Source organism: Phalaenopsis equestris, unplaced genomic scaffold (assembly GCF_001263595.1).
Source record: "Phalaenopsis equestris unplaced genomic scaffold, ASM126359v1 Scaffold000267, whole genome shotgun sequence".
NCBI lineage: Eukaryota > Viridiplantae > Streptophyta > Magnoliopsida > Asparagales > Orchidaceae > Phalaenopsis > Phalaenopsis equestris.
The window spans coordinates 191,323-201,954 of NW_018164709.1; the positions used below are offsets into that span (position 1 = coordinate 191,323).

General features: G+C 33.8%; 2 protein-coding genes across 2 annotated transcripts; one reads left to right on the forward strand and one right to left on the reverse strand.

Annotated features, from left to right (window-relative positions):
- Nucleotides 1–1,871: 1,871 nt before the first annotated feature.
- Nucleotides 1,872–2,412, reverse strand: LOC110024696 (RNA-binding protein 12-like). The gene has a single exon (XM_020724810.1). The coding sequence runs from the start codon at nucleotides 2,378–2,380 to the stop codon at nucleotides 2,033–2,035; it is 348 nt and encodes a 115-aa protein (XP_020580469.1). The 5' UTR covers nucleotides 2,381–2,412; the 3' UTR covers nucleotides 1,872–2,032.
- A 7,225-nt stretch (nucleotides 2,413–9,637) lies between these two features.
- Nucleotides 9,638–10,184, forward strand: LOC110024695 (protein app1-like). Its single transcript, XM_020724809.1, has one exon. The coding sequence runs from the start codon at nucleotides 9,668–9,670 to the stop codon at nucleotides 10,013–10,015; it is 348 nt and encodes a 115-aa protein (XP_020580468.1). The 5' UTR covers nucleotides 9,638–9,667; the 3' UTR covers nucleotides 10,016–10,184.
- The last annotated feature ends 448 nt before the right edge of the window (nucleotides 10,185–10,632 follow it).

Below are 10,632 nucleotides of genomic sequence, written 5' to 3' on the forward strand. Positions count from 1 at the left end.
TGTAATATTTATTGTATTTCTTTTCTATTTATAATGAAGATCAAAATTTGAAAACATAAAAAAAAATTCTTTTGAAAGAATTAAGCTTATGTTTTGAAACTTTCTTATGGTGTGATTTTTCTACTGAATATGTTTTAATATTTTAATTGAAAGAGGAATTAAGTATAACAATTTAAAATTTTTATTTTAAGTCATAATTAAAGAATCATTATTTATAATATTAAACTAATTTTTATAAATGATAATTATAATTTAAGTCAAGAAAATGTGCACCATCTTTTGTATTTCATTAACTAGTTATTCTTATCTTTTGAAATTTGGCCACTAAGTGTAAATTAGTTCCATTCAGATACTCATGCCAAACTATAAGTTTTACTATGAATTATCACTAGGTCATTCATTATTCTAGAAAATTTGATTATATGAAATGCTTTTATGCAATTTAAAACATCATGATTTATCTTGTAGTCTCAACCACCACTGTGAAGGCAACAATCATTTTTATAATTAGATTTATCAGAAATTACTTCATCAACATTGTAATTGTATTTTGTTATTTACTTGAATAATTCAAAATTTTTTCTATTTAATATGTTTGATTTAGATGGAAGATCAAAATTAGAGGGCTTAAAACAATAGACAATTTCTTTTGAGGGGTCTATCAAAATGTTCTCAGTGTAGGATTTACAATCTATCTCATAACTTACGCTCATCATTCTTTGAACGATCGTTTTTTTATGTGTTATCTTAAGAATTGCAGTCCGCATGGACTTTTCTTACATTTTTTATACATTTTAGCAAGTTTGATATATGGGTAATCTTCAATTAAATCTAATTTCTTGGCTATAGTTCACATCATTTGGATGGACCAAAATTGAAAATTTTTTTAAGGATAAAAGCTCTAATATTTACATATTGCAAGGAAATGTTCTTGATACAATTTTAGAATAAATAAATGAAAATTTAAGATTTAGTTGTTTGTTTATATTATAGCCATGGATTATAGAAAATACTTTTTTCCTTCCTTTCATGCTTTGTGTTGTTGGGTAAAGAATGAGAATTAAGTGTCTTACATAATAACATTTAGTTAAACAGTGTTGGTCAGTTCCCTTAGATAGCTGTGTTCCCACAATTATCTTTGTCATCACTAGAACTTAAGATTTTTTAATTTTTTTCATGCAAAAGTGATTCACCTTTGCGACACTGTTCAATTTAGATGCTTGCATCTTCTTCATCATCAAGATTAGCTACTTCTGTAAAATTAATGCAAGAATTATGATTTGTTATTTATTAAAAATAATTATATTTTAGCCTTTATATCAAAAGACTGCTATTTTATTATAAAGAAATATGAATTCAAGAAATATAGAGGTTTTGAATCAAAAGACTGCTATTTTAACTTATATAAAAAAATGAAGTATATTTGTTCTTTCTTATGCCTTATTATTTTTAAGGCATTAGAATGTTATACAAATAAATGCATAATTAAAGAGGTTTTAATATAAAGAAATATGAATTCAATAGCATTAGTGCAAAATTTCACTTTAAAGTTATTATTTTGAATCAAGGGAGGGTCAAACTTTCTCCAAAATAAATGCCTTTGTGCCAGGAGAAGCTGTTAGAGCTAGGTGTGCTAGAGGAGAAAATATTGGGTTCGGATATCGCACCTACAGACAATTGTTGCAATCCATTGGGGGTTTCATTTTGTTTCTGTGCTCCAGCATCTGTCCCTTATCATATATATGAGCCATTCCTAACATTACTTTTTTATTTAAAACAAGTCTTTTGATGATTCCATGAGTCAAGCGGAGATCGAATGAATCAAACAAATTAATAAATTTCTAAACATACAATATCTTTATTGTAGACCCCATTATAAAGAAAAGAAAAAAGCCAAATTTTACAACTGGTACATTCAAATGATACATAACCAAATCAATCACACCAAATTATTAACAAACAAATGAACTCAAATACAAACAAGTAATACACTAAAAACCCAATCACTCAATTCCAAAACACCAACAGAAAATCATGGAGTAGTTGCAGAAGGAGGTGGAGTGAGGAAAGGAATGGAGGGAAATTTAGGAATCTTAGGAATAAAAGGACTAATTATAGGATTAAGAGAAGGCAGAGGAGGGAAGCTAAACTTTGGGATTCCAGTATTTGCTGGAATAGCTGGCAATGGAGGCAGGGTAGCAGGGATCTTAGGAATTGCTGGAATGGCCGGAATTTTTGGCTTTGGATGGCTTGGAATTGGTGGGATTGCCGGAGCTGTAGATGCTGCCGGCGTGTCGAGGAGCTCGCGGGCAGTGACACATTTGTCAAAGCTCATAATGATGGCCAATGCTGCTAAGAAGATAACTGATGTGGATGCCATGGTTTAAAGGGAAGGGAGGATTGGAATGAACTTTTGATGGATTGGTTAGAGGGACTGATTTGGTAGTTTTTATAATGCTGAAAATGGGGAGGGAATGGAGATTAGAAAGAATGTAAAATTAGTATGCTTTTCGTGTATGTTTCACGTTAGTTGTTGAGAAGTTCATGGAAAATGGCTGTTATTCATTCTCGCTGTTTTCTCTTCTCTGTTTTAGTCTTATTTAGTTGAGAATATTTAGGAAGAGTATATATTACATCTATGAACATTTAATTTTTGGGTTTAGTTTAGGATAGAATATGAAGATTGCTAAGAGTATTACAACAGCAAATGATCTTAATTATGTTACTGAGGGATAATATCATTCGTACTGGGTGAATATGCCTGCCAAATCATACAGACATGAATTATAAACATTGGAGTTTATTTCATCGTGAGTGCATATCAATCAATATTCATAACATATTCACAGTAAAAAAGTAAAGTTGGCAACATGAGATAACATTAATGTGACACACTTGTTTGTATTACATAGGCAGCATGATTCTTATGGATGTATGTATCTCACACCTAAAGTTTCATTTTTACACGTATAACACTTTATCTATGGTTGAAAAGATGAATTTGACTATTAAAAGGTGATAATGAGTGTTATTTTTCATATGGTGCTTGCAAATATGAAAGTCTGGGTGTGACATAGGTAAATTCATAAGAATTGGGTGTTATGTATGTAAATGCGCCCCAACAACGATCGAATCAGAATGTATGTTCGAACAGAAGGCAAGAGGGCGGTCGAAGAAAAATTCAAATAAAATGTGTAGGACTAATGGAATACAATAGTGATCAAATCAAAATGAACGTAATCAAAGAAGTATTTGCATTTGGTTTTGTATATTATTTTAGATTGGAGAAGAAGATGACAAGAAAGGAGGAAACAACTTTTTCATCAATCCATTTTCTGTAAAACACTCTTTTGTATAGTGGATAGAATTTATACAAACATGTGTATATAGGTTGGTTATAGAATGAGTGGTGAGATGTAGACTGTTAATGATGAACGGTGCTGATCATCCTCGGCATGGATTTCGGTGGAGTTATTGGTGTACTATGGACGTAATGGACTTGAGGTTGTTGCATCCCCCCTCAATTTGATGGTTTTTGCTGGAAGTGTCAGCTTGAAGTTGAGTTGCTGAAATTGTGAGTTGGAGAGAGCCTTTGTGAATGTATCAGCGAGCTGATCTTGAGTGGTAATGTGATGAACACTGAGGTGATTATGTTGGACGCCGTTGCGGATGAAGTGACAATCAACCTCTATGTATTTGGTTGGGTTGTTGGCGAGGGCAATAGGGAAGATGTCTTCACTGTAGAGGATGGTCGGGTGTTAATGAACAACATTGAAGTTTGCCATTAGAAGTCGGAGCCAGATGATTTTTGCAGCTGCAGATGCAAGAGCATGGTATTCGGCCTCGGTGGATGATCGAACAATGGTAGATTGTTTCTTAGGGGACCAGGAAATGGGTGTTTGCCAAGAAAGACACAACATCCAGAAGTAATTTTAAGGTTAATTGGGTCTTCTACCCAATCGGAGTTCGAATAGGCGATGATGTTGAGGATGGAGTGGTAGATGGTGAGACCAACTGATTTAGAACCATTGATGTAGCCGGAGGATCCTCTTAAGTTGATTGAAGTGGTGGTTATTGGGGTGCTACATATGCTGAGAAGTGAGGTTGAGTGTCATGGTGAGACCAACTGATTTAGAACCATTGATGTAGCGGGAGGATCCTCTTAAGTTGATTGAAGTGGTGGTTCGTGGGGTGCTCCATATGCTGATAAGTGAGGTTGAGTGTCAGGTGTTGGAATGAGCCCATAATTTGGTGGTATATGGTTGGGTTCGGTGAGGGGGTGAGATCAGGTGGATGTGTAGGTTGTTTGGGTGAGCAAGGATTGATGACCGGTTTGGCGTTTAGCATATTGAAGGAGTTAAGAATGTCAGTGGTATATGAGGATTGATATAGGTGGAGGCTGTATGAGGAAATATGTCTAGTTTATTAAAAATTAATCAAGTAATATAATAGACTCATGAACACAAACCTGGTAATGAAAAGTATTTATTACCAGGTTAGATGTTTAGTTATTTTGGTTATGAGGATTGATATAGGTGGAGGCTGTATGAGGAAATATGTCTAGTTTATTAAAAATTAATCAAGTAATATAATAGGCTCAAGAACACAAACCTGGTAATAAAAAATATGTATTACGAGGTTAGATGTTCAGTTATTTTGGAGAAGGGCTTTTTTGTTGAATGGGGAACTGCAGTGGGTGGTAAGAACTGAAGCTGATGGGAACAATTAGCAGTAGGCTTAAAGGAAGATTTACATGCATACCTCCCAATTCCCATGTATTTAACCTTACCTATGTATGAAAAATTATATTTCGTGCTTTAGAAGTTAATGATATTTTTGTTCTGATATGAAAGATTTAAGTGATATAATTATAAAAACCAAATTTTGTGTTAGATATGGTAGTACATGAGTGGAATGTATGCAAATGTCTCTTCCACAAAATTATGGGTAACAAACATGCTCCCATATGTACTTCTTCCACTTCAAAATGAAATACTTCAATGTGTTATTCTGAATACATTCATGATGTTCTTTTTCCTTGAATTTGAAACCCGCTCTATTCAAGCGAATTCCAAAAGCATTGCTATCAGAATACATCAATTTTCTTTCCCTTATGTTTTTTGTCTAAGGTTATTGATTGCCCTTAGGGCTTTTGCCTTTTTGCCTTTGATGGTTCTTTCTGCTTTTCCCGCTTTTCCGTCTGCTTCTTCTTCGTACTCTTTACTTGGGTCTAGTCCTTCCTTTAATTGGTAACGATTGATTTTTTCGAATCTCCCGGTTCTTCAAACTTTAATCTCTTCTATGTTCCTTTTGTGGACGATAAAGTTTGTTTCATAGATCTTAAAGTAGAAGAAGGATCTAAGAGTCGAAGCCTCTCTTTGGTATGCTATGTCTTGGGAAAATGTCCTTTCTTTGGTAGTATTATTTAGTATACTAAAAGGATTTAAAAACTTAAAGGCACCTTTGATTTTTTGTCCCTTGAAAATTTTTCCACTTTCACTTCGATTTTGTTGAAGATTATAAGCTTGTTTTGTTGGGAGAGCCTTGCTACATTAATGGAAGATTGTGAATTTCAACCGGAGGTGTATATTTCCAAGATTAAGTCGTAAAGTCATTTAAATATTTCAAAAAAGATAAACCATAAAACCTAATCTTCTGTAAGTAGGACAAAGTCAACAAGGTTTGAAAAGATCATTCCCCAATAATGGTCGTGTTGATCATAAATTTCCATCGGAGGGGTTCTCTTATAAAAGTAAAATATTTTAAATCATAAAAAAATAACATTCGAATGAAAATTCTACGTATAAAATTAAAATATTTTAAATCATAAAAAAATAACATTTGAATGAAAATTCTACGACTAAAAAAACTTAAGCAAAATCCATCCACCCTTTGCAACTGTTTTTCGAGGTCGATAAATCTATTGTTGACTCAAGCTCATAAAGAACCAATATCATATCAAGTACTACAAAATTCAAACTCAAAAAAATCTCCTGTCAGTAAGGATGTGATCCGAGTCCTCTATCTACGTGGTTTTGCCGCCAAATGACACCACAAAGAAGCAGTTAGGACCAGAGCCCTCTGACGTCGCCAAAAGATACCATTATATTACGGTTACGACAGCCCGTATATCCCCTAATGACAGTTTGGCCTTCTGATTATTGAATCATAGGGTATCTTTGAAGGGGCAGAAAGCCTCTGTATGTTAAGGTCAACTTATATTAGTCCCCTTAAACAAGCATTAACCCCAGATCTACAAGGTCTCCTTGGACGAAGTAACCCATAGCTACTAACAAGGATACTTTTGTCAGATTGGGTCAACTACCTCCACTGAGCAAGTAGACCAAGGCCCATGACAACCCGAGATGACAAGACCATGAGATCTTGATAGGGTTCGTCGCCATTTCCCCCACCATCAGTTTTAAGTTCACGACAGTGATGGTAACTTATAATTTTAAATTCTCAATTTGTTGCTGCTATATGTTAAGTTTGAATACTTAACGCTTAATGACTAGACTTAATCTAAAGTGCTCTCTCATTATCGTGAGGGATAATTAACCATAGGAGCTTGCGCCTATTAGAGACCTCGAACCCCATATCAAAAAGTCATTATAAAATAATGATGAAATCTCTAGGCTGTGTCTTATCAACTATCTCATTTGCCATCTGAAAATTTGACCTAGAATTTAACACGCTCCTCATTAACCTCTCGACAAGACTCGGAGGTGCTTTTTGAGACCACAGGTATGCCGTCAGAAATGACCGACAAATCAAACTATCGGTAACTTGGAGTTTAAAAGGAGAATTATTATCTGGTAGTAGTTTTATAGGCCATCAAAACGGCTCTCACTTAATTGATAGTCCATCAAACAACCATCAGTTTTCCATCAATAGTTTAACCTACATAAGATAGTCATCGAATATCATGATACATGAGCTCAAAACTATCATAATGTCGTAGGAAAGTCATCAGAAATTTTTAGAAAAATAACTTTCTTTATCATTACAATTTCTACACCTGCAATCGTAACACAAACAAATCCAATGCTAAAACATACATTGTAATTTACAAAGCCAAGCAGTTATTAAACTAAAAAAATAATAAATAACGTAAAAATCAATTAAAGATAAAAAATGAAATACATTAAACCAATAAATAAAAATATTCATATAAGAAAAAAGATGTTCACACTAATTGTTTAAACTAAACAGATAGAAATAAGAATTTCTCCCAATCTTCCGCAGTCTTCTCAACATCTTTTTCCTACCAATGGCTGCTAAACAGATAGAAATAAGAATTTCTCCCAATCTTCCTCAGTCTTCTCAACATCTTTTTCCTAAAAAATCATCACCAATTGGCTGCTTTCCTCTTTGTTATGCTAGATGCCAGAATGCATCAAATTTTGATTTCATTTTAGTCTCAATCTTTGACCTCATCTTGGTGAGTTGGACACAAATTATGGTCTCAATATCTATGGTGAATGCGACAACCTTTTTACAAACCTCGTCCTCGTAGGTAGTAGAAGTGGATGCCCTAATGCGTTAGAGGAGGGACAAGTGTCATAGATCGTGCTTAAGGCCCCAATCTAATGACCCGACAACCTTCTTCTTGCATCTATCAACCTCCCTCTATAGCTCGTACAAAGACGAATCATGTCCTGGGATCGTAAGACCGCCTGATTGCTGGGTTCGGCTCTCCTTTAGTTTTTGGAAGACCTATAATAAAATTGTTTAAAAAAGTGTCAGTTTGGTTTTTTGACATAGTGCTTTGAATGTCAAGAAGGTTTAAAGATTTGGTTATTTAAATAATCAAACGAATCATTAGAAGCGGCAGACCATCCCGAAAGATAAAAGTACGACTTCACGATTGGTTCGATTAATTAAATTAAGAAATGTTGGATATTTGCTTTGGTCTATGATTAAACCGATAAATGTTTCCTCTATCCAATATGAGGATTAGATAGGGTTTAGATTAAATATGGGTCCTTCAACTTCATATAAAGGCAAACCCATATAGTTAATTACATCTTAAGCAACCGAAGTTACATTATAAAACTCCCCATTAAAGTTGTGATTTTGTCATCAAGAAATTTCTAAGTTTAGGTTTTCACGATTGGACATTAGATTTCTAAATGTGAATGCTTCAAAATTGAAAATTTATTATCGGAATATAAGGGAAGAAAAAGGAAGGACATGTGAAAGATAATGAGCAACTCAGTGACATCTTTAAGAAGAATTCAAACTTTTTTTAAGAAGAATTCAAGGAATTGATGTTGTTTATCTCAAGTTTGAATGTTGATAATTTAATAATAAAGAGTAATTATGAAATTAAGTAATTTTTTTCATGTTTAGTGACTCAATTAGGTCCTAAAATTAGGATTGCTAAGTCAAATATTCTGTTTTAATTGAATTTCAGGAAACAAAAGGGATAATCATACAAAATTAGCAAATTACAAATTTGCCCATCATAAGTAAAATTGTTTTCTTAAATTCAGAGTTTGAAAATGGTCAATTAATTATGAAAAATTAATGTATTAATTTTCCCTATTAATTTCCATTTATGTTCATAATTTTTTGATCAATTTATTTATTATTATTATTTCTCAAAAAAATTATAATTTTGATAGAAAATTAGAGTTTATAGTGTTAGGCTGTCCTTAGAAAAATCAATAGAAATTTCTGGGGATAGTGAGAATAATCCATCAAATTTTTATAATTTTTAGTCATATATTTAATTTTTAATAATTAAAATACCCTATAAAGTATTTAATTAATTCAAAAAAATATAAGTTAATTAATTTTTTTATTTTTATTATTTCTCTTCTGTTTGCTGAGTTTAATGATATTTTTATTTATTTTTGTGATTTTTTTTATAAGGATACCATTTTTTAAAGTTTATTTGAATTTTCTATATTTAATTAGCTCGGATAATTCAAATTTATTATTTAAACACGCGACGCTAACTGTATAATCAGAGTCATCAAAGTTCCATGCGACGTCTCCCAGTTCACTCCGCTTTCCACGCAGGAGGTGAGATGGCACGCGTTCGGCTGCCCTGCTCCGCAAGATTTCCCCCTCCAGCTAGATCACGAGCATTCATTTCAAATATCAGGGATCCAACGGTGCTCCTTCATCGTCCCCAACATGCCCTAAAACTAGCCATTGTTGTACCAAAATAAAATTGAATAAGTATGAAGGTATCTTAAATCATGATTGAACAGTTTGACATCTTGCTCACCTAAGTCTCAATCTAAATCTAAATATTTCTTTGATTGCTCTGTTGTTATGATGTTTATTTTGACTCTATCATTACTCTATTTGATTAGTTCAGCTCAAATTTCATGTGAACTTCTCTTCAACTGTCCTCCTGATGCAACATATATCTTCATTCGATCCTTATTGTGTACATGGCAGCAATACATTCTCTTCCTAAATATTCTCAACTAAATAAGACTAAAACAGAAAAGAGGAAACAACAAGAATGAAGAGCACACATTTTCCATCAACTTCCCAACAACTAGCGTGAAACATACACGAAAAGCAAACTAATTTTACATTCTTTCTAATCTCCATTCCCTCCCCATCTTCAGCATTATAAAAACTACCAAATCATTCCCTCTAACCAATCCATCCAAACTGCATTCCAATCCTCCCTTCCCTTCAAACCATGGCATCCACATCAGTTATCTTCCTAGCAGCATTGGCCATCATTATGAGCTTTGACAAATGTGTCACTGCCCGCGAGCTCCTCGTCACGCCGGCAGCATCTATTGCTCCGGCAATCCCACCAATTCCAAGCCAACCAAAGCCAAAAATTCCGGGCATTCCAGCAATTCCTAAGATCCCTGCTACCCTGCCTCCATTGCCAGCCATTCCAGTAAGTACTGGAATCCCAAAGTTCAGCTTCCCTCCTTTGCCTTCTCTTAATCCTATAATTAGTCCTTTCATTCCTAAGATTCCTAAATTTCCCTCCATTCCCTTCCTCACTCCACCTCCTTCTGCAACTACTCCATGATTTTCTGTTGGTGTTTTGGAATTGAGTGATTGGGTTTTTAGTTTATTACTTGTTTGTATTTTAGTTCATTTGCTTGTTAATAATTCGGTGTGATTGGTTTGGTTATGTATCATTTGAATGTACCAGTTGTAAGACTTGGCTTATTTTGTTATTTTATAATTGCGGTCTACAATACAGGTATCTGTAGGTTTGGAAGTTTAGCTCTGCTTTGTTTATCGAATCATGATGTAAATATACATCGATAACATCGATATATGATAATTGTGATGATAATTGTGGCAACACAACTATAAAGAGGAATTGAGCAACACTGTGTAATTGAACATCATGATGTAAAGCACCTAAAATCTCATATTTGCCCAATGAAACAAAGCATTAACTAGGGGTGTAAACGAGCCGAACACGTGCTGAGCCTGTAAACGAGGCTCGCTCTTGTTCGGCTCATTTATATTTCGAGCTCAAAAAATGTGTTCGTGTTTGATTTGTTTGTTTAGCGAGCCGAACACGAGCTGTTCACGAACATAGAGTCGTTTTGACAATACAAATCACCTAGCCATAAACTGTTAAGGGTTGGGGCCTGATTTAAAAATTATTATTTATATCAAAACATCATTTGA